General features: G+C 38.4%; 1 protein-coding gene across 1 annotated transcript; it reads left to right on the plus strand.

Moving 5' to 3' along the window:
• Positions 1-697: 697 nt before the first annotated feature.
• MOK (MOK protein kinase) lies at positions 698-19410 on the plus strand. Its single transcript, XM_080345087.1, has 12 exons — positions 698-771; positions 5270-5384; positions 7141-7230; positions 8838-8908; positions 12542-12620; positions 13053-13101; positions 14032-14210; positions 16567-16668; positions 17089-17262; positions 17517-17628; positions 18646-18843; positions 18930-19410. The coding sequence occupies exons 1-12, from the start codon at positions 765-767 to the stop codon at positions 19008-19010; spliced, it is 1257 nt and encodes a 418-aa protein (XP_080201213.1). The 5' UTR covers positions 698-764; the 3' UTR covers positions 19011-19410.
• Positions 19411-21408: the final 1998 nt, after the last annotated feature.

Genomic DNA, 21408 nt, shown 5'->3' on the forward strand with positions numbered 1-21408 from the left:
CTGCAAACTGGGAACTGGGGGAATGCAGCGCACCCCCTCACCCGCCAGAAATAAAGCCCGCCTGCTACCTGCAGTGGCACACGGGAGCCACTGGGGATCAGGCGATCACCGCAGATAAACCTCAGCTTTCTGGGGCGCTGGAGATACCGCGACACCAGCCAGGGCCACTGATCCCGCTGGTGGTTTTATGGAGCACTCGTCGGCTCAGGCCGAGGCCCGCACACCCTAACCCCTCACCGAGGCAGGGCCCAACGCCACCGCCTCGGGAAAGACCGGCCCGCGGAGGGAGCGGGAAGAACCGCTCCACAAAAACCAAGACACGCAAGGAGGCACAAACACATCAGGCCGCCACTCGCTCCATAACCTAAAGGGCCCTCAACCTCGCCGGCTGCCGGACACGCCCCTGCCCCGCTTCCACAGCGAAGCACACGCACTGCGCCCACCACCCCGCAACAGCCCTCTCCAACTGCGCAAACTCGGTGAGGAGAGGCGGGGCAAGTAAAGCCGCTGCCCCTGCGTGCTGCCCACTGCGCATGCGTCAAGTCCTTCCCGCCGGACGGGAGGCCGCACTGCGCCTGCGTGTTCTACGTGCCGCGGGAGGGGCCGCGCCGCCGCGGGGGCGGGGCCGGAGCCGGAGCCTGCGCGGTTGCCAGGGTGATGGGAACACAACATGGCGGCCTGAGGGCCGGGCCGGGAGGCTCTTGGCGGTCGGGAGGGGACCCGCCGCTCTCTCGCTCACCCCGAGACCTGAAGGCGAGCGCAGGATGAACAGTAAGGGGGCACGGGGGAAAGCAGCGGGCCCTGCTTGGTGTGCAGGCCGCGGGCAGAGGGCCTTTCTTCAGGCGCCTGTGAGGGGGCCGGTGGCCCTGGCTGGAGGGGAGCGGGGTCCTGGGCCGGGAGCACCTGGGCTGAGGTGGCTGTAGGTGCTTTTGTGGTCCTTGGAAACTGCTGTCACTGCTGCCAGCTTCTAGATGTGCCTGCCGAGCCCACCCATGCCAGCGCTCGTCTCTGCATGCGGGGCAGTTCTCCAGGGAGTGCTCAGGAATCCTCCTCCCAGTCCTGTGGAGCAGTAGCCTGGCTGTCCTCTGATCTCTCTGAAGGCTTTCTTAGAAATTGCCAAGCTTCCTCATTCTTTATTCTGCAAACCTTTCCTTCCATCACTTAGCATCCTTCTTCAAATCACCCCACGTCACATCCAACAGGTTTGGCGTGCTTCTGAATGCAATAATTATGTATCGTGGCCTTGTGACTGTGGCTGAAGCTGAACTTCTTGCTTTCTTCATTTTATTTTGGTTCTCTCCACATACATCGATATCATATTTAAATGTCATGGCTTTTTCATCCTCAGCTTCTTGGCAACTTTGCAACAAAATATCTGCTTTAGGTATTTATAGTATGCTGGTTTGACTATGGTAGTGGTATATTCTCTGTTGTTTTGCACTTGATTCTTTAATTCTAAATGATGATTGATTTTTTGAGGCCTCTAGTTACAGTAACATGGCTGTAGTCTTTGAACTCCATCACTTGCTCATGATTTAGTTGTCATTGTTCTTAATTTCCTGCATCCTGTAGTCTCTTGCACATTAGACTGTTCTATTGAATGATTACCTCTCTGCCATTTTGATGGCCACGTTTTGGTGTTAGACTAGTTCAGATTGCTGCAACTTATTCTTACAAATAATTTCTGCCTTATCTTTTGTACTATTTTGTTGATTTGTATGGAATTTCATTCAGTTTTCCTAAACTTTATCTGCCTTTCCGCTGACCACTCTAAGCCTGAATATCTGTGTGTGTTTAAACAGAGAGGAGGGAAGGAAGAGGCTGGGTAATATCGAGCTTGTTATAGATGCCATGAAAACATTGCTAACTCATTATTAGGTCTTCTTTATTCTTTCATGTTATATGCAAGCGTAATTAAAACACTGTTTATTTAATTTAATCCTCAAAGCTTTCAGTCTTAAAATCCTGATTAAAAATATTAAGATTTCTGTCATTTTTCATCTTTCATTACCAGAAATCCAGGCAAACCAACTGGTAACTAGTTTTGTTTTGTAGCTGTAGTAAGTTTCATAGTTTAAAATTGACACTCTTAGACCTGACTGTTCTCTTTCAGAGTGTGTTTCAAGTCTCTTGTTTTGGTGGGGGTTTTGCCACTTTTGAAAGATCAGTTATATGGTGCTGAAGTGGATTTTTAAGAATCTCCAGACATCTTGGCTTGTGGATGCAAATTTTATTCCTTCTTGTTCTATATAAACTTTTATGCTATTATTCTTACAATGTCTGAGTTCCCTTCAGCTTCTCATTAAACGATAACTAACTCATCACATGATCATTCTCATTTTCTCCCTAGGACAAAAGGTCTCTCATCTTCAGCGATCTGTTTTGTTAAGAGTTTACACGTTGATTTTATGCATCAGAGACATTTCAAATAATGCAAATTTCCTTCCTAATTCTACATTTTATTCGATCAATTGAAATTATTCAGGTCTTTGCTGTGATTCTTTTCACTGCATGGCTCTCTCTCAAGTGCCAGGTTAAAGCCTCAGTTGTTTGTTATGTGTGAGTTTTTAATTTTGTATGTGTAGCATTCTATTGTAAAAACTTACAAGAACAAACCTAACATACTTACATGAAAAAAACCCACAACTTTAGTGCTGTAATTGTGTGTAAAGATTTAACTCTTCTTACACTATTAGAACTCTTCAGTTTAAAATAAAAAAATATCAAATTATTTTGAGCCCTCCACTGTCATCTGGACTTCTCTTGTAGGAGAAAAAAATATCTATAATAAAACATAGACAAACCCAAATTATATAAGTATATACTATTTTGTCTTTATATATCTAAAAATATTTTCAATAAATATGTACAGTAATGTTTTCCCTGTGTTTTTCTGCCTAAGTGCTTTGGTTGATTAACACCTCTTATTTTCAGATCATATGATTTGATTTTTTTTTTAACACTAAAGAATCAATTACTTGCATGTAAGAAAAGAAAAATATGGGATTGTCATTTATCCAAATCAAAGAGCAGGTCAATAAATAGCTATTTTTGTGTGTGTCTGCCTTGGATATTTTTTGCCATAGGGTCTGGCTCTGACATTATATGCACATATAACATAGCCAGTGTGTATCTGACTGATTAAAGAATATCAGTTGCTACCAAAAAAATCTCTTGTCAATTTTTCTTTGGAATTCTGTTAGAATGGGATTTAAGTATTCTGAATTTACGATCTCCATGTTATATTCAGCTAGGAAATTGAAATTTTAAGGTGGGGGTGGAGAGCAGTGTGTGAAGTGTGATTTTTGCTGATAAAGCACGTTGCTCAGTCATGTTGCTTAGTGGGTGCCGAAGGCAAGGGATCGCCTTGCTTAAAGCACTGATTGAGCCGTTATCAAATAACAGCCACATTAATTGAACAGTCTTATGCTCTGTTCCCTATTTTGGAGTCTCTATTAGGGATTGCATGCTTTACTCATAATTATTTTCAAATTCTGTTTCTACTTATAAAATAGTACTATTTGTAAACTGTCTGTATAGAATGCATTAGGTAGGCAGTGTCATTGATTTTAAGTTACTCTGCTTTTTCCTATTTTCAAATTTAGATGGCCCAATTATTTATTTTATGATTCAGCATGATGGATAACGATCAGAAAATCTAAACAGCAGGTGATAAAAATGAGAAGAACAACTGACAGTTCTCAGAGCATTGCCACTGCTATATTGGAGAAAGAGGGATTTGCAAGGGGAAGGTCTCTACTGATCAAAATATAAGCGTTTGGATCACGAGGAAAGGAGTAGCTTTTTAAACAGGAGTAAGTGTGAAAGTTGAGGAGGAGAAAAGAGATGAAGACAACACAAATTGATTGCTAGTTGGAAGACAGCGTTAAAATGTTCTTGTCTAAGTAATTTTTCCCTCCGCAAAATTTCTTGGCAGGCTTTCTCCACTCTGAGGCTGTATTTATACTTGTAAATTAAAGATATCTGGAAATCTTCTTGGACACAAAGAGCGACTGGCATGAAATGGCCCATGTCTATGCTAGTAAATTCTCTTATCTTCCAAAACAAGGCAGTAGGACACAAACTGCTTGAGGAATGACCTTAGAAGGAGCCATCACACCAGGCTGGGAAGGTGCCTGGGAGAGCGGTGGTTGTCACACACCAAATCCAGGCCAGGGACTGTTGTCACAGTAACTAATACAGACAACTACACTTCACTGAATTTACTGCTATCGACAGAGCTTAAGGCTCCTACAGTTATTCTGACTCCCATAAGGGGCTGAATATGATAAAAGCGTTTTCCTGCTTTGCCTCTCCCAGAATGTCTGGGTTCAGATCTTTCTTAAATAATAAGACTATGTGAAAGGCAACAGCAGCATAAAGCTAACCAGAACTGGCCTTTGCTCGGATGAAATTACTGCAAGAATTATCAAGGATGGAATCTGTAGGTGCTAAAAATAAAGGGAAACAGGAGGACAAAGTGGGTGAAGGCAACCAGGGAGTGGGATTGGTAATGAGCAGTTAATCACAAAGCTGAAGGAGAATAAAGGAGGAAAGAAATGTCAGTTTTGAAGGAAATTAGGAAAAGACTCAGAAATTAACAGAAATAAAGCTTGCTTCATAGCTCTTGTATTATCTGCTTCATCTCTTAAAATTCTGCAGAATTGACTAGAATTGACTGATTATCACATCCTTTTGTTTGGTGCACTTCATTATTAAAATGAAGCGTTACTTTTGGCCTAGTGCAAAACTTATATCTGAACTTAAAATCAGCAACTGTTTTGCTTAAAAAAAATCCCCAAAATATTTAAAAAATAAAATAAAAAATCACCACCAAAACTACCAAAACCCCCATGTTGGAACAATGAAAAGACACACTTGCTTTTCAAGATAATTTTATGTGTTCAGTACAAGGGATTTTTTTTTTGTGAAAGAAGCAAAGAATAGTTTCAGGTCTGAGTTGCTAATGTGCTGCAGCAGAAAAAAGGCATGAAGTGCAGAGGCACCATGCAAGGAGGTGGTAGTTTGTCTAAGACTGAATTACTGTATTTTACTTTCAGGAATATAGATTTCTGTATTATGGGCAGCAAAACTTCATTTACTATTCTTCATTATATTTTCTCTCAAATAAACTTACATGTTGACAAAAAAAACCCCTTTTAAATACAATTTTTCCTTTAGAATTTAACAAATCAAGTATGGATTAATATACAGTCTTCATAACCATTTTTGTTTTAAACATACTGAAACAGTATATTTTTGTTTTTAGACTACAAACCAGTGGGTAAGATAGGAGAGGGAACATTTTCTGATGTTCTGAAGATACTGAGTCTTAGGGATGGAAAGTACTATGCATGTAAACACATGAAGCAACATTTTGAAAGGTATGCATAATTAATCATAGAAAATCTTGTTCAAATTAAGTGGGGACATGTGAAATTAAGACATGATGAAGTTTTATGAATACACATGTATTAAAAAGGTTTGCATGTAGTACAGAAATGAAACTCTGCTGTTGATTATGAAGGGCCTTCCCCTTTCACATTGGAGTTATTTCCTTGTGTACTCTAATTACTGTACTAAATGCTGCCTGGCCACTGGGTCGAGGGTGAAATGAGAAGAACGAGGACTAAAGAACTGATTTCTGCTTTTCCAAATGCATTGAATATACTTGTGCTGTTTTTCTTTTTGCTGTAAATAATAAGAGGATGTGCAAAAGTGTCAGTACAACCCCTGGACAATGTTTTCTTCAGTCTTACTTAAAATACTGTCTTAATGCAAGTTAAAAACACTGCATTTATCCTTAGTCCACATATCGCATTAGTTCTACTTCATGTTTGCATTTATATGTAATTACATCCATCATCAAGATGCTGTTTGGTCACAGAACAGGTGCTTTTTATCAGTTATGAAAATAGAGGAGATGGCTGTGGAAGTAGACTTAGACTTGACATTGTCCTCCAAATATATAAGTGCCAAACAATGCTTTTTGGGTCACTGACTTTGTATTCTCAGTCAAATATATTAATTTCCCAGTGAAATCACTGAGAGTGCCACATTTGTTCATACGAAGTAAAATGGGACATTTTGCTCTTACGTAAGATTTCACAATGTAACTCAGCTTCAAAGGCTGTAAGTTAAAAAAAGGAGAACTCAAATACCTTCAAGTAATGTTGCTTCTGATTCTCTGTTGTGTTGCTAGAGAGCTGTTGGTCCATTACCCACAACTGACCAAATTGTCCAATTTATTATCACAAAAGTATTTAAACTAACAGCTTAACTATATAAAGGGCAGATAGTATAAAATTCAGTGGTAGGACATAACAAACAGACTCCTTTTGTCATGTAGCATGTTTAAAACATCTTTTTTAGGCCTTTAACCCTTTGATAAATTGACTGACAAATTCTTCTGATGAAATTAACTCTTTTAGCAACAGATAACAGTGTTTTAAACAGAACCTGCCCATACAAGGTATTTCTCCTAGTTTCAAATTGGAAAATATTCTTTTGATGTTTAGCTTTAGGTCTGACTGTGAAAAGGCATGTGAGTTCTGTTCTGATCCAATAAATAGTGTGCAAAGCTCTTTGTTTCCTGCTTCTTCCCCAGTCTCTGAAGCATATAGTTTTGTTCTTTATTAAATCTAGGAAGCCAACGTAATAATTACACAATAATTGAATACTGTCTGTTTTTCATGTAAGAGGTTACCATCAAAACTTAATTTTAAACGTTGAATTTGGCAAGGCTAGACTGTCACTTTCATCATGCTGAGCAGGAGCTGGAATGTGTGCTGTGCAGAATAAACCATGTCATACATCCTATTGCCCAGCACAGAATCCCTCCCAGACAGCTCCTTGACGTGGTGACTGATGTCTGGAGCACAATAAATAACTACTTAGCTTGTTTGGGTAAATCCAGCTACTCCAGACTGCAAGAAGGAATAAAGCCGTTCTGCTGGTTACTGGTTTGCACTGTAAAGAACCAAAGCAGTTGAACAATTTAACAGATCCTGCATTTGAAAATTCAATTACAGACTAAAGTGGAGTACAGTCTGATAATCTCACGGCAGGGAAGAAAGATAATTATAATCCAGTCTTTGATTGCAAGTCGGTGATCCTCTTTTCTTTTTAATTCAACTTTAGTTTGGAACAAGTTAATAATCTGAGAGAAATACAAGCACTAAGGAGGCTGAGTCCACATCCCAATATCCTTACGTTACATGAAGTTGTTTTGTAAGTATGGTGCATTAGTTTCTTTTTTCCTTATGTCTTTAGTTGCACAGTACCCAGTAACTTTTTGGATTAGAGACAACCTGTAGGCACTTAACCAGCTTTTTATTCCATCAGAAAGAAAAAAAAACAAACAAATTTGTCATATTCTGAAGTCTTCTTGCCTTTTTTGTTAAGAAAATGTGATGAAGCTCACACTTTCTGTGGCTCTTTTGCAGTAGACTAAAAATATTTAAACATCAGTATTAAAATTACAGACTTCAAACTTCAAACTTCATATTGTGCTATGTCGTAGCTGCTGGTGATTTCAACCTGTGTCCCTTATCCAGTCAGTGCTTTAACTGCACAACGTCGTGCCTGCAGGAGACAGTATTTAGGTTGGGCCAACACAGAGCTTATCTGCTGCAATAGGCTCTGGTACTTCAAGGATCTTGCTTTGACTTGTCAGTTTGAACTAGGGATCTGAGCAAACTATTTGGCAGTATCATTTTGTCAGAAACTTTACAGACACCCCTTTGCAAATAATAGAAGTTTAGATCTCTGAATAAGGGAGAAGCTGAGCTACAAATTTAGAAAGAGGTAAGTCAGTGATGAAGTTGGGTTCCTTAACCTCATTAGACACATAAGAGTCTTCTGGGGACATGTTCTGTCTCACAAAGAGATCAGATTTTGTGACAGCATTTACTCCATTAGTGAGCGTGACACTGTGAGTGTTTGGTTGCACAGTGAGCCTATCCCTATGCAACAGCAGACATATACTTCATTATTCAAATATTTGGCATGAAACTTGTTGACTGGTCTAAAATATTTTTTCTTGCTCTTCAGGCTCTTATTCCTCTGCTTGCTCAGGGCTCTGGTACTATATTGTTATTGACAGGCCCATTTTCTACAAATAGACAGAAAGCCCATAATCATGGCAGCAGCTTGGCTTTCTGGAATTCTCAGCTTCAGCTGCCATTGTTAACGAAGTGTCATCCAGATGGCCAGGCAGCTCGCGAGCCCTGTCAGTCTGTCTGCAAACCCAGCTGCAGATTGTACCCTCAACCTTTTGCTGTCTGGGTTAATGGAACATTGCAGAGGGGATCTACTTTAATGCAATTACCTTGTAAGAAAAAACTGAAGACCCAAAGACATTTGCCTCTGCAGGGCAGTGAAATGGAAAATAAAGTGTCAGATGTATTGTCATATCATGATGATACTTAAGGCTGCTGTTGTCAGCAAAATGCGGATTCCAGGCAGATGCTCATTTCCATGCAATAGTGCACTGCTGGTGACCCGAATAGAAAGTATTTTCATTTATGGAGTAATAGCTTTCCTATCTTTTATTGTGAGACTGTGTCAGTTAATTTACTGGAAATTTCTTGATACTAAACAGTGTGATGTACCCAGAAAACATGCATTCAAGTACCTTCACAGAGTACATCAGTTAACTTATGCTCTAAACTAGAACTATGATACATCAGACCCTGAGCTGAAAAACTTCTATGAGAAAGTATCAATTAAAAATGAAAATGTCCATTTGGTTAAACTAAGTCCTTTTTTCTATGTTGTGTACAAATAAACATGTAAATGTTATTTCTAGCTTAAAGTCTCCCTGTTTGTTTCTTCAGTGATAAAAAAGCTGGCTCCCTTTCACTGATATGTGAACTTATGGACATGAATATTTATCAGCTGATAAAAGGTATGTAGAATATGGTTAAGAAACGCTCCTTGTGTAGATCACAAAGTGGAATTAATTATTTTTCACGTGATTGTTCACTGTTACATATTTCAAAGTTCATAGGGAAATTCTGTGCTGTACCGCTTTACTCTTGTTTTTCTCTCCAGTGCAATAAACCCACGTGTTTGAGGTGTGGATGCACATAGAAAGTTTCTAATGAGTCAGGTCAATGACCATTTATTGCTGCAGTCAAACTTTACATGGAAACAGCCAAACAACCTCGACTGCAAAATGCAAAATAATTGCTTTATGTAACAAAAAAATAGAAATTAAATAGGTTTGTTATGTCACAACTGTATGATATAACAATAAAATTATTTCCATTTGTTTCAAAAAATACTGAATCAATCAATATTGACTTTCAAGTTTTATATCTAGTAAAAATGCCCTTTACCAAGTTTTCCCTATAAAATAATATTGTTCCCTGAAAGTCCCTGGATTTAGAAATTCTGGAGCTGTTTGTTGAAGCAGTTGTGAGACCGCAAAGCTTAAGGAAGAGTTCCTATAAAAAATTTATAACAAAAGCTGATTTAAAACCAGGGTCATATAGACACCAAAGGAGTTTGATATAGTAAATGAAGGGGCACTGACTTACAATTCAATATCAAAAGAGGACTTTTTATCTGAATAATTAAAAATTCGTAATGTCTTAACAGTTGGGAGGTTCATATAAGTAACTCAGCATGCAACTATCATTCAGTGTAACAGAATAAAGACTTGCTCCCAAACATTATGTTAGTGACACTGAGTATTCAGATCTCTAACAGGAGGAGTAACCATGTTCCTGACCTAAATAAAAATTTGAGATTAAAATAACAATTCTTTGTTGATCACTGAAGCACCCGTGAATATTTGCTGTTTTAATAAGGCCAGGATAAATCCATGAAGTTATGAAGTCAAAGTAATTAACAGAATATCAGAATATGGATAGAAAGTTAGCCTTGTGCATTAAAAACAATCTTGCACCTTCTCTTTCTAGGAAAGATACTGTACTTCAGTTATGAAAAAACAGAATGTTTAGGTTTGTTATTTAACTGCTGTGTATTTTTTTACTTCAGAGTATTTGCTTTCAGTTGGTGACATTTCTCAGTGTTTCATTCTTTCTATGTGAAAAAGCCTGCTATATTAAGCATTATATACAGAAGGAAATTAGTCTAATAATTTCAGTATGTTCTGCTATTTTTTTTTTTAATTTTAAAACAGTATTATCAAATTCAAGTTTTCTATTAGAAGGTTGTTTTCCTGCTGCTTATTTTAAAAAAACTCCTTTTTTATGTCAGGGTGAATCAGTTCAAAATGAAATCTGTTCAGTTGTCCTCTGAAATGCTGCAGTTGAGGTTATCTAAACATCAATCTTGGTCTACATGAACTTCTAGAAATTGCCGGTTCTTCTCTGTGGTCCGATGTTGTGTCTGGACTGTCTTTCCCATGATACAGTGTCTTTTTTTCACCTTGTACAAGGTGGTGCCAAATCATAGAATGAAACAGGAAAATGAACAACAGATTCCTATGGAGAGTCTAATTTTTTTAAAAGTCATTTGATATTTTCAAGCACTGAAGCATTTAATTTGTGTCAAGTGTTTTGCATTTTAGAATCTATGCACTTTTTTTGAAATTTATTTTGAGGTTTCAAGGTAGATGTGTCAACACAACAATTTTCCTATGAGGCAGAAGTAGTTTTTCATTTGTTTTCTCCCTCACTCCACTTGTGGCTTATTGCAAAGACAAGAAATATAACATATGGCAGTCACTTCCAACAATAAATATCTGGCTAAAATTCCAAGTACATAAGTAAATTGGAAAATTAATCTTAATTCTGAGCCAGAACACTTATCGACTGAGGAAATCTAGATAACAATGGCAGGTAGAAGGAGCTCCTTTTGAATTTTCAGCATTGTGATTTGAAGGACTGCATTAGTAATATGTAGAACAATTAAACCGTGTTCATTAGCAACGCTCTGTCAGAAAACAGTTTTCAGAGTGTACTAAAGTAGTTGCATTTCAGATGATTTGTAATATTTTGTATATTTTGCCAGTGTTTAGTAATGTGAATGCTTGTCATTTCCTGACTACTCTGAATCTTGCAAAATTGAGTTTAATATGAGTGCAGAACAATTTTAAAAGGCTTTAAGTTGGAAAAATTTAGAGGCAAGCATGGTTTGCAGGAAATCTTGTAATGAAGAGAAACTTGAAGCAGGGGTTGACTGAGAACAAATTTCTAGTTTAACAAGGTGTATGGAGACACTTCTCTAAGTAGGACAGTTCACTGTAACGCTACTAATGTGCAAAGTTGATCCTTTCGGCTTTTTTTGTTAATAAACTTACCGATTCATGTTATTTCAATCAAGACAAGGTTATTTGTCTTTATACAAGGCCATAATTCCCTTGCTATTAATACATAGTGCTATCAAAAGTCATTTAGTAACTGAAAACCAGTCTTGCCTTTTGCTTACTCAAGAACAGTTTGGTCACCTAAAGAGATGAAAAAAATAAGGCTCAGAGAGAGGTGGGGGAGATGCCTCAAGCAAAAATGGCTGTAGCCTCGAGTGCTGCCACCTGATGATTCGCTTCATCATTACTTTCTAATAAGATTCTGTAATGATAAAACTGGAAGTAGAAGAGCACGTGCTCCAGATTTTACTGGATCACGACTTCTTTTTTGAAGGCCTGTTTTGTTTTAAATACTAATGATAATCTGAGTTGGTTTGAGCAGCTGCATTTTCTAAAATAATTTCTACTATAAATGATAAAAATGCTGATGTTGAAAGCACCATTTCTCTCTACTGGGGTAGTAACACTACAGTTCCCAATGTGAACGGGTTATCTAATGCTGCTCATTGGATCCTGAGGCGGAGCGGAGCAGCCCTGCGCAGCCTGCCAGGACTCGCAGCCTCAATGAGTTACTGTTCCCATCATCTCCCTCCTCCTCCCCAGCCAATTACTCATCCTGCTGTCATCGGGCAGATCAGTACCTGCTTTGTTTTTCAAAAATGCGATCATTTCTGCCTCCCTTGATGACATTGCAGTGTTACATAAAGGCATTACAGCAAGATTGAAAGGCCTTTGGAGCCTATCAAAGAAAAAAGCTGAATGGCTCTGAAAAATAAATGTTATAACTGTCATTATTGCACAACAGCAATAGCAAGCTGAACTACAGAGGTTAACCTTTAATCTGCAAGTCAAATGTGAATCACAGTCATTTAAGCATTGCAGTAATTTGAGGCGATTGATACGAATCTTGAACCTTAAGGACAGTTGCTTTGTTTAGAAAGGAAATCAGGTGTTTATAAGTGAAATATTGTAGTTCTGTTAGAACTTGGGGAAACGCACTGCAAGAAAAACATGCAGTAAAAGCTAAGGCAGATTACAGAATATCAAATTGACAGTTGTTAGCTGAGCTATTCTGGTGCACAGTGAAATCTAAATTATGTCTGAAGTTGAGTGGAAAATGGATTACAAAGTTAGCTATAAATGACAGAAATAGTATAATTGAAAAGCATAATATCAATGCATTATTGGAAGCTGAAGAGTAATATTTTTTTGCATTCTGTTGTTTGCTAAAAAGGTCTTGTACAACTTGAAATTTAATTCTAGGAAGGAAAAAGCCATTATCTGAAAAAAAAATTAAGACCTACATGTACCAGTTATGCAAATCTCTTGATTACATACATAGGTAAGAGCCCTGGTTCAGCAACAGCTTTACGGTAAACGTCCCATACATTGATTTCAGGGTCGTATGGTAGAGACATGCAGTTGTCTGGGCCAGCAAGGAGAAAAAAGGCCATTGCCCCTGCAACTGTGCCTGCAGCACAGCCCGGCAAGGAGCTGGGGGACCGGGAGGGGGTGGCCCCGTGATCCTTCAGTGACCCTGGGGACAGCAAAAGCCGCACGCGCGGCCTCCCCTGCCTGGGCTTGCCCTTTCCCCAGCCCCAGACATGGTGCTGTTATCTTGCCATGGTGGCAAAATTCACTTTTTTACTATGCCGTTGATAAGTTTGAAGAAAGTGTTAATTTCTTGAAGTATTTTTGTATAAATAATTGTAAGCATTGGTAATGTTGCTCTTTGTACTGAACTCTTCTCCCTGGTGTGCTTCTATTTGTACAGAAATGGGATATTTCACAGAGATGTGAAACCAGAAAACATATTAATAAAGGTAATTAATTTTATGTGAAAATATTTAACTGAAAGTGAACTATATCAGTATTTTTCTCTTTACTCTGAGAAGGTAATGTTTCTTCATGAATAAATAAAAGTACAGTTTTAAAAAAAAATATATAGACAGTTCCATGTAATACCATATTCCTCATCTAGATGAATGAACAACCCAGTTTGATATTGGCTAAAACCTGAAATGAATCAGGTGCATTACTACCTGCATGTGTTCACTCTGGTTGGAAAACCTGTTCTTTATCCTGTATTAATATGTATTTTCCTTTCTGTGTTAACATAGAAACAAGTGACAGGGTTCAGTTCTGCCACTCAGTCTTTCTATATTCAAGTCCTATATTTAGTGGTAGTTATTAGTACAAAAGAGAGCAGAAGGTATTAGCTTTCTGAAGATTTCTTCATAGAAATCTGTTCTTCTGACAGTTTCAGAATGGTATTTTGCTAATGTCTGAAAAGCAACGTTTTCAAATTTCAGTTTATGAAATTTTATTTTCTGGACAAAAATTTTTCTTTTAAGTTTTACAAGTGTCCAAGAGAAGCTGTTACAGAGAGAAGCCAAAGTCACCTATTATATGACTGCTGAACTCAAGAACTCTTAAGAAAATATCTTAATCCAGATGTCCTATTCAGAAGTCTTCCATTCAGTAATAGTCCATATAGTTTTGAATTAACTCTTATCTCTTTCTTTTCATGATATACAGAAGAGTATTTGCACATATTTTGAGACACAGAGATCTTCAAGCCTGGAATTACTTGCTATTTAAATGTACTTTTAATGCTTTAATACTACCCCTGGGATTTCTGAAAGTTTAAAGTAATCTGTGATTTATTTTATGATAACTATCACACGTTTAAGGAAAACCTTTGCTTGGATATTTCAGTGTTTCTAATTTGTCAAAATACTTTCTTTTTGCAGCGCAATACCCTGAAGTTGGGAGATTTTGGATCTTGTAGGAGTATCTATTCTAAGCAGCCACATACAGAATATATCTCTACACGCTGGTACCGAGCACCTGAATGCTTGCTTACAAACGGGTACTATAATTACAAAATTGATATATGGAGTGCTGGCTGTGTTTTCTATGAAATCACAAGGTACGGTGTTCAGTGTTGGGTCTTACTTATTATTAATCAAGAAAATCAAAGGTAAATAACTCAAATAAGGAGCACATGGTGTGGGTAATATGATCTTTGTTTCCACATTGTTGTGGAAGCTGCTTCTGTGATCAGTCTGCGGGTTCATGCACAGCAACCCTGCTCGGCTGGCGCTCCCTTCACCCTGTGGCAGGTTAGTAATAAAGCAGTGGGGTGTTCAAAAGAATATAGTACCAAGAAATATGATTTACAAGTAAAATAACAATTTAAAACAGTTGTTCATTGTGGTTTGTTTGTTTTTTTCTATTGGCTTAATATTTGAGTTTGGTAAAAATGTGGTTTCTGTGCTTTATCTCTGAATAGAATATGGCTTGTGTCCTCTCTTGAGAATCGCTAACTATCCTCATATCCTGTTAATGCACTTGATGGTAAAATTTCTCCCTCTTTTTTTGAATTACTATTCTGCAAAGATAAAGGAAATTAGAGAAGACACTCTCTCTGATTTACTGCTTTGATTTATAATACAGTGTGTTTAAGAGCCTTGTGCTGGGACCTTATGTTCTAGAATATCTTGAAGTTGGATTCTGGTGAAGGAAGAGTCCAGGAAAACCCAGATTGAAGTCCTTTAAGCTTTTGAGTTATGATGAAACTGTAACTCAAAAAATGTGTAATTAGTCTTTAAGAAAAAAAGGAAAAATAACCACCATGAGTATTCCTCCAATATCTTTGTGCCCTAGCAACAGCAGCAGTTCTTCTTTATTCTCCTCCCACACGGCTGTCTCCGATATGCAACCAGGAGTGATAACATTTGCTTTGCTTCTTTCCTCCTCCTCCACATGGCGAGTGCAGCTGCTGCCATCACCATCACATTAAATGACAACCCTTATGCTTTGCCTGCTAACTCAGAGAAACAGTTCTACTTCGGTCAGAAAACTGTTAATAGAAAAATCCCAAATGTGGCAGTTCTCTTCCAAAGTGAATTGGGACCAAAAGCTTTAAAAATGCCATGTTTTTCTATTTCCATTTGAATCAGGTGGGCTTTGAAGTTTGGCAAGAAGATTACACGCTGCAAAGTGAAGTTTTCTTAGGGCAAAAAACCTTAAAGAAACTTCCTCATAATTTTTAGCTTAATGTAACAAATTCCATTCTTTGCAACCACTGCACATTTTCAGAGACCTGAGAGTTGTGTTCAGAGAGAAATGAGGGATGTTTATTGGAAATGACCAAACTGAAAAAGATGCAGCCTTGCCAAGCTAAAGGAAGCTATGGACAGGTTTATTTCTTTTTACGTGCATCTTGCAGTTTTTGCTGTCGAAGATTTGTGCAAGCCTTTATGTTTTACACCATGCTGTGTAAGAATTTTGATCCTTTTACTCAGCGATGCTTATCTTGGTCTCCTTCTGCCTGTTCCTTACAAATGGTGGCTCCTGGATTACAGTTTTTTGTGGACAGCACAGTTGTTCTTCCCTAAACTACAGCTTTACACTTAGAGGCAGCACATTTTGTAGCTCACACAAAAGCTGCTCCCAACTGCTTGTCATGCTATGGCTGCACAACATGAATCAGATCTTGCAAAGATTTCTGAAGACATTCAGAGAACTGTGCAGCCAGCTGTTTGACTGAATTTGCAAACAGTTAAAGAAGTTTCCTCCTCCTACGAAGAGGGCTGAATGTGTTGCTTTCACAAATCACATGATGCTACTTAAATTAGAAGCCGAAGGAAACCCTTTGCTAACATGGAAAAAGGCAACTTGTGCAAGAAGCAAATGGTACTGGACCTAAGTTGTTAAAAGTCAAGCTTGCTCTACTGATCACAATGTTCCAAGGACTCTACGCAAGTTTTTTTATGAACTGAGGGTGATGCTCAGGAATGCAGTTCAAATTGCCGTCTTTCCAGTATTGCTGCTTGCAGAGAGCCCGTGTGTTAGGAATGGAATGTTTCTTATGTATTTCTCTGTTCATACACAACAAGAGGGATTGCTTGACTCTGCTGTCTTAAAATGAGGAAGACATGTCGCCTTCTGAGATCTCCCACTTCACTAACCACAATCCCATATTCTTGGCCTTTCACTGGGAGGGTTGTTCTCTTCACATATTTACCCCAAACCCGTGAGGAAAGGACAACTACAGATCTTTGTTTAATACCCGAAAATGCCCTTTCAATCCAAATATGTGGTTGTATTGATCTGCTACTCATGTTATCCTTCAGTTGACTGGTATTAAACTGTCTGCAAATGAATAATCCTAAAATTTATCTTCCTCTTAAATGAAAATGTTTTAACCGAAGTGGCAGCTATGCCACTTCAACTATTTTAACTGTGTGTTAACAGTGCTAATGCCATCTCTTAACTTGCAGTTTTCAGCCTCTCTTTCCTGGATCTAATGAGCTGGACCAAATTTCAAAAATCCATGACATTATAGGCACTCCTGCTAATGAAACTCTGCACAAGTTCAAGCGGTAAGTATGCACTCCCGTAGCTCTAATGTCACTGTTTAGCTGCCCACAATATAACCGTTCAACTGCATGCAATTTCTGCTCGGGGAACCTCCACAAAAGTCTAATTCTTTTGTGACAGCTGCTGACCAAAGAGCGGTGTCTTCTATCTATCCCTCCCCAGAGATAGTCACACATTTGTGAGCCCTGATCGCAGAGCAGAGGAAGCCCGAATCAATCTTATTTGGCCTTTTATTTCTGTAGTATCCTTAAGGCCAATGACATAACTTGTTTGGAAATAAACTTTGTTTTTTCCCAGCCAAGTCTTTCGTACTTGTCCCTAATAAATTATTACCTCAATCAGATTAGAGTACACTTTTTTTTTAGTAAATTGTAATTTTCTCTGAATATGCATTAATAACTGTTTGTTCTTGCTTAACACAGGTCAAGATTTGTGACTTTTGATTTCCCCTTTAAAAAAGGGAAAGGATTACCTCCTCTGATGCGGAATTTATCTCCCAAAGGCTACTCTCTCCTGTATGCAATGATAACATATGATCCTGACGAGAGAATTGCTGCCCATCAAGCATTACAGCACCCTTACTTTCAAGACGTATGGCAAGTGACTTCAAATCACTTCAATCTTGAAGACTAAAATTAAAAAGTGGGCTAAAATTAGGAAGTGGGGGGAGTGCGGTGTGCTTAGTATTTGAAATGGACTGAAATGAAGTTTGCTTACAGTCCCAGTATTTAGCTTGCATGACAATGAATGTTATTCAGTCAACGTTATTCTTTGCATTGAGTCCAAACTTCACCTAAAGCACAACTGATGGTTTTATGATTCTTTTTTTCTTCCCACCCGAACTTTCTAGGGCAGCTGGTACACAAGATTTGGCCAAGCACAAAAAATTAAGATTATTAGGAAATACAGCAGGGCAAGTACCTCTGCGTTGGTGGCAAATTTCAAAGGAAAGTCAAAGACAGGTAATATATAAGCAGAAGAATTGTCAGCCCCTTTAGAGAAGTGACACTGAGCTTGTTAGCTAGAAACAAATGTTTTACTTAAGCTGATTACTTGGTTTTATTCAGTCTGCCTGAACACTGATCTTTATTGGATCTGATGCAGTTCCACCCCCCAAAAGTCCTGAAAATCGTGAGTTAGAATTCAGAAGCTGTGATACCACATAATCCCTTCAGTAGACAGTTGCCATAGTTACTATTACTTAGAGCAGGGGTGTCCAGCTCATTTTCACCGGGGCCACATCAGCCCCTCGCGGTTGCCTTCAAAGGGCTGAATGTAATTTTAGGACTGTATAAATGTAGTAGTTACATTTATGTGTAGGAGTAGTTACATTTATACAGACTTAGAGGGTCAGTTCCACATTTTCCTCTTCTTTTTTTCTCTTTCTTTAATATCATCGTCCTCTTTTTGTGCTTTTGCCTTTTCAGGCCTTTGGTCTACATTTTGAACAAATAATTTTAAAAAAAAACTTTATTATCCTGTATTTAGATGATATCTGGGAAAATCCTAAACTTATATTTGACACTGGAAATAACACAAAATAAAATCTGATAAAAATTCTGGCAAACTAAAGCTTTTTTATATTCAAGCTATGAGAAAAATGCTCCACATATTCACTCTTATGGAGTGAGATGGAAGTTTGTACTACATGAAAAACTCTCAAATACGTTTTTTTCACAAAAAAAAATAAAGTAGGAAAAAAATTTGACATTGCATTTAACATGAAAAGCATGAAGTCTCCTTCCACAGGAACAGTCGTTTTCCACCAGTTTAGTTCTGGAGTTCATCAGTGTGGGCTTTGTAAGAAGTTCCTTCAGGAAAAATTGCAAGAAAGTAATTTTAAAAACAAAGAATTAGCTGAAGAAGTATTGGGCAGAGGTTTGGGTGGTTTTTTTCTGATCATTTGGATTTTCTGTTTTAATTTTATTCCATAAGATGTTCTCAGAAAGAGACTGAAAATTATTTCTTTATTTTAAAAGCGTTCTCTTAGGAAAGTCCAGGAAAACACAAAACAACGTGGACCTCCTGGTGGAGAATTACCAAAATTAAATGCTTCTGGATTAGCCAAAGTCACTCCCCATTCCACTCCTGTCTTGCACTCGGTTTTCCAGACGCCGAAGGAAAGTGTTGACACCCCCGCGTTACAGTCTGTTAGATTTATTGGATCAGACATCCAGGTACAGACTCTAACTTGCTCATGAAAGTGTAGCAGCAAAATCTGTTTCACCCAGCACATTTCAAAGGCTTTTTGTTTCCTTAACAGTCTGAGAAACAGAAGGCTCTTAAGTCTTCCCCGAAATATTTCCACTTACCTGCTATAGAACGAAGAGGACGCGGCTACTGAGCACCTTGTAAAGTATTTGGAGAGTGAGGAAAAGCAGGACCGTGCAGTGAGAGTCGCAGTCACGCTGCCGTTGGTAGAGCTCCAACAAGAGCTGCTCTGCCTTATCTCCTGTTCCTCTGACAGTTTGGAGGAAGACCCACAAGGCTCTGAAGGCAGCTTACCTCCCATTTCGGCATCTGTTCCAAAGGGTATCAATCCTTAATTAAAGCATTGTCTGGTGGAGCTCAGAGAGCGCTCAGGATTGAACTTCCTAAGTATTTTTTCCTTTTAGAACCTGGTGGAGGAGGAGGTTGGTTAAAAATAACATGAAAGGATTCTTTGAGCTTCACTATTAGGAATGGAATGTTATCTACAAAATGTAAGTTTCATATTTTATAATAAATGACAGCTAACTTTTGTATATTTTTTAGATGTTAAAAATTTTTATTTTTCCATCAATTCTGGAAAGTATTCACCTCCCGTATTCAATGACTTCAATCTCAAGTTTTATTGAGAATGTGCAATTATGCAGTCATATGAGATACTTGATTTTGATGCAGTTCTTGTAACTGCTGAATGTTTTTATATAACTATAACCTAGCTAAAAGCTAAAGCAACTTTTTATCCGACTCAAAAGCAAATAAAGCAAGTGATAGGACAAGAGGAAATGACCTCAAGTTGCGCCAGGGGAGGTTCAGATTGGATATTAGGAAAAAACTCCTCCCGGAAAGGGCTGTCAGCCGTTGGAACAGGCTGCCCAGGGGGAGTCACCATCCCTGGGGGTGTTTAAAAGACATTTAGATGAGGTTCCTAGGGACACGGTTTAGTGCTACAGTTTGCTTATGGTTGGACTCGATGATCCTGAGGGTCTCTTCCAACCAAAACGATTCTATGAAAATTTAGTAATAGTTCTATTCAAACCATTGATCTTAATCAAGAATTTTCAGTGACTGATATTGCAGCAAGTTGCTTAGAGGGCATGTATCTTACCATGTTTCAGAAATGTTGCACACAGATCAGTAACAATTTAACGTAATGTTACTGTTTTCTAGTCCTATAAAAGGTAGGAGTTAAAAGGCAACATATTTATCTTACTTTGAAAGAGTTAGCTATTGTAGTTTGATACCAATGATTTTAAAACTCCCAAGATCTAAAAAGCTGCAATAATAATTCTGCAATATTTAAATTTGGTGATGTGTTACAAATCAGTTCTGCTATTTAAAAAACAAATGAGTGTGCAAGTCATACTTAGCTTGGGGTTTAAATACCTTCTGCCTACCAAGTATGTGTGCAAGACACGTTTTGCAAATAAATAACTTTTTAAATAGTTCCAAAAGTTACTCTGCTCATAAGTGGGAAGTGATCAACTCTTTTTCAAGTAACCAAACAGCTCTGGGATCGCTGCTGCTGTTCAAAATCTGCTGTGCAACCAGCAAGTGAAAAGCAGGCGGGGAGGAGGCGGCAGGAACGGGCAGGTGGGTTCAGCACTACGAACAAACACTGTGGGGAGCAGATCACGTTAAAGTCACTAAGCCAACCCCTAAGCAACAGTTTGAGATTGAAGCTCTAAATTCAGGCAAACTAATTATTCTAATCTGTTAAGATGCAGCTCAAACAATGCAGTAAAATACATATTAAGATTTTATAAAAATACTAGCCCAATATGCTCTCAGCTCTCCTGAGATTTTATTAGGCTACGCATTTGTGAAAATAATGATTCTTCTCACTCAATTAGAGGTTATCCCATGCATGGCTTTTTTATTGTGTTGTTGATACGTTGTTTTTTTGGTCATCTCAGCACTTGCAGGATTCTGTTGTGACGGCATTAAAGCCTATTCCTTGTTCTACCGTTCAGCTGCCAGATAACTCCAAGCACACCCAGTTCCACACTGTAGCTTTCCATTGTGGGGAAGCTCATAAGACTCAAGTTCCTTATGAATCCTTTTGAGACCTACTGCTTAAAAGCACTTGTCTATACTATGTTTATTTCTTGTTTTGAAGAAGGTATTTTCACACTGTACTGAGAATCAACATGACATTTACTAGCAGATTTTTTTTTAAATGTGGAAATACTAGCACGCTAAAAGTTTGTGGTACATATTGTGGGAGTAATTTGTTAGTGTCAATTCAAATTTGACTATCCCGGTTGAATATCTTGCACCTGCATCACGGCCTACTGTACCTTTACTCATTCCATTTCTTCATAGCAAACTTTCAGAATCTCAGTAACAGAAAAAACATCCCAACCCTGGCAAGAACTCCTGTAAAATGAGGCTGTAGCACATGAACAAGGCTCTGCAGGGAACCCGGTATCGCTGCCAGTTGCCTGATGTGTGCCAGAGGAGCAGTTTTCTCTTACTAGGACTGAACAAACACATAAGCAGAGGTTTATTGGAGGAAGTATCCTATACCAGTAGAG

This window comes from Nesoenas mayeri (assembly GCF_963082525.1).
Source record: "Nesoenas mayeri genome assembly, chromosome: 5".
NCBI classification, from domain to species: Eukaryota; Metazoa; Chordata; class Aves; order Columbiformes; family Columbidae; genus Nesoenas; species Nesoenas mayeri.

What these genes read in the sequence shown, in the direction of transcription:
- MOK (XM_080345087.1), top strand. An exon ending in TATTTATCAGCTGATAAAAG is followed by an intron (nt 8,909 to 12,541) that starts GTATGTAGAATA and finishes ATTTAATTCTAG; the next exon opens with GAAGGAAAAAGCCATTATCT. An exon ending in CAAAGGAAAGTCAAAGACAG is followed by an intron (nt 17,629 to 18,645) that starts GTAATATATAAG and finishes TTATTTTAAAAG; the next exon opens with CGTTCTCTTAGGAAAGTCCA.